Raw genomic sequence first — 1478 nt, 5'->3', positions numbered from 1 at the left:
GCACGTGAGGGCCCCCGGCATGGTCCCGGCCGTGCCACCACCGCCGCGGGGCCTCGGCGGGCCGCTCACCTTGAGGAAGGCGGTGTCGGCGTCGGGCGGCAGGTAGGTGAGCTCCAGGTTGCCCTGCACCACGCGGCAGCCCTGGTAGAGGTGCCGCAGCGTCTCGTAGTGGCTCTCGGGGCTGGAGGGACGCAGCAGCTTCATGTCGGTGCCGGTGCACACTGCGGGGACGGAGCGGGACGTCAGCGTGGCGCCGGCACCGCTGCCGGGAGTGGGGGGGGACACGGGACGGGACACCCCCCAAGCGGCCCCGCGGGAACCCGAGCTGGGAGCGACGGCCTCCGCAGGAAATGCCGCGGAGGCTCCCGCCGCCAGGGATCTCCGGAGCAGCTTCCAACAGCTTCCTATGGGTTTCCGGCACCGCCGCTCCTCTGGCGCGGGGCAGGCGGGATGACCCCGGAGGCACGTGGCCGAGCGCCCTCGCGCCTCCGGCCCCTTCCCGCGTCCCCGGTGCCGTGCAGGGCGGCCCAGGCCCAGGGACACCCTGGGGCGACGGCACCCTGGGGTGGCCCCCGGCACCGCCCCGGGGCTGGGCTGGGAAACCGGCTCGGGGAGGTGGGAATGGCAGGGCGGGAGGCTGCTCCGGCGCACGCCCGAGCCCCGGTGGGGCTGGCGGGGGCCGGGCTGGGGTTGGCGTCGGGGAGCCCCCGGCCTCCCCGTGCCGGCGTTCCCGCGAATCCCGGGATTCGCCGGGGGCCGGGCRGGAGAGGGAAGGCTCTGCCCACGCCGGCGGGAGGGGGGGAGCGCCGAGACAAGACCCGATTGTTGCGCGGCGGCGGATGCCGGGAGCCCCCGGACGGCCTTGCCGGGGGCCGCCAGCCCCCTCCCCGAACAAGCAGGGTTCCTGCTCCGGCACCGCGGCCGCGGGGATTGGGGTGTGTGTGTGTGTGTGTGTGTGTGGTGGGGAGGGGGGGAACAGCTTGGGGGACTACCCCCCCCGCCGCCCCCCAACCACCAAAACCAGTGGCGCCGGGGGCGAGCTGAGACCTGGCGCCGTCGTGTCACGGGTGCCCGCCCTGGGCCGGGCGGGTGAGTCACGGCCGGCGGGGTGGCACGGGGCCCCCCGGCCGCGGCGGCGGCGGCCCGGCAGGAACCGCCTTTTCAGGTCGGGCGTGTTTGGGGAGCGAGCGGCTGACGCCGGGGCTGGCAAGGCCGCGGCCGCCCCACCGCCACTGCCGCCGCCGTGCCTCGGTTTCCCCGCTGCCCGGCCTGGCATGGCCACCGCTATCTCCTAGTGACCGCCCGGCCCGGGGGGGGGGTCCGGCCTGGGCCTCCTGCCCGAGCGCGGCCCCCCGCCACCGTCCCCCTCAGCCCCCCTCCGCCGTGGGGAAACTGAGGCACGGTGGCAGCGGTGGTGGCGGTGGCGGTGGGGACCCGCCGCCGTCCCCGCGCCGCGGCTGAGTGACAGCGCCCGTGGC

At 77.3% G+C, this 1478-nt stretch overlaps 1 protein-coding gene across 1 annotated transcript in view; it reads right to left on the bottom strand.

Moving 5' to 3' along the window:
- Positions 1-1276, bottom strand: part of ERBB2 (erb-b2 receptor tyrosine kinase 2) — an 8902-nt gene extending 7626 nt beyond the window's left edge. The window contains exons 1-2 of the mRNA XM_026072940.1: positions 1228-1276; positions 63-221 (exon numbers count right to left, since the gene is read on the bottom strand). Of these exons, the coding sequence (XP_025928725.1) occupies positions 63-221; positions 1228-1276 (208 nt within the window). The remainder of the gene's footprint in view (positions 1-62; positions 222-1227) is intronic.
- Positions 1277-1478: the final 202 nt, after the last annotated feature.

This window comes from Apteryx rowi, unplaced genomic scaffold, assembly GCF_003343035.1.
Source record: "Apteryx rowi isolate R43461 unplaced genomic scaffold, aptRow1 scaffold_354, whole genome shotgun sequence".
In the NCBI taxonomy this organism is placed as follows: Eukaryota; Metazoa; Chordata; class Aves; order Apterygiformes; family Apterygidae; genus Apteryx; species Apteryx rowi.
The sequence above is the reverse complement of the archived record's forward strand: the minus strand, read 5'-3'. Positions and strand labels throughout refer to the sequence as shown.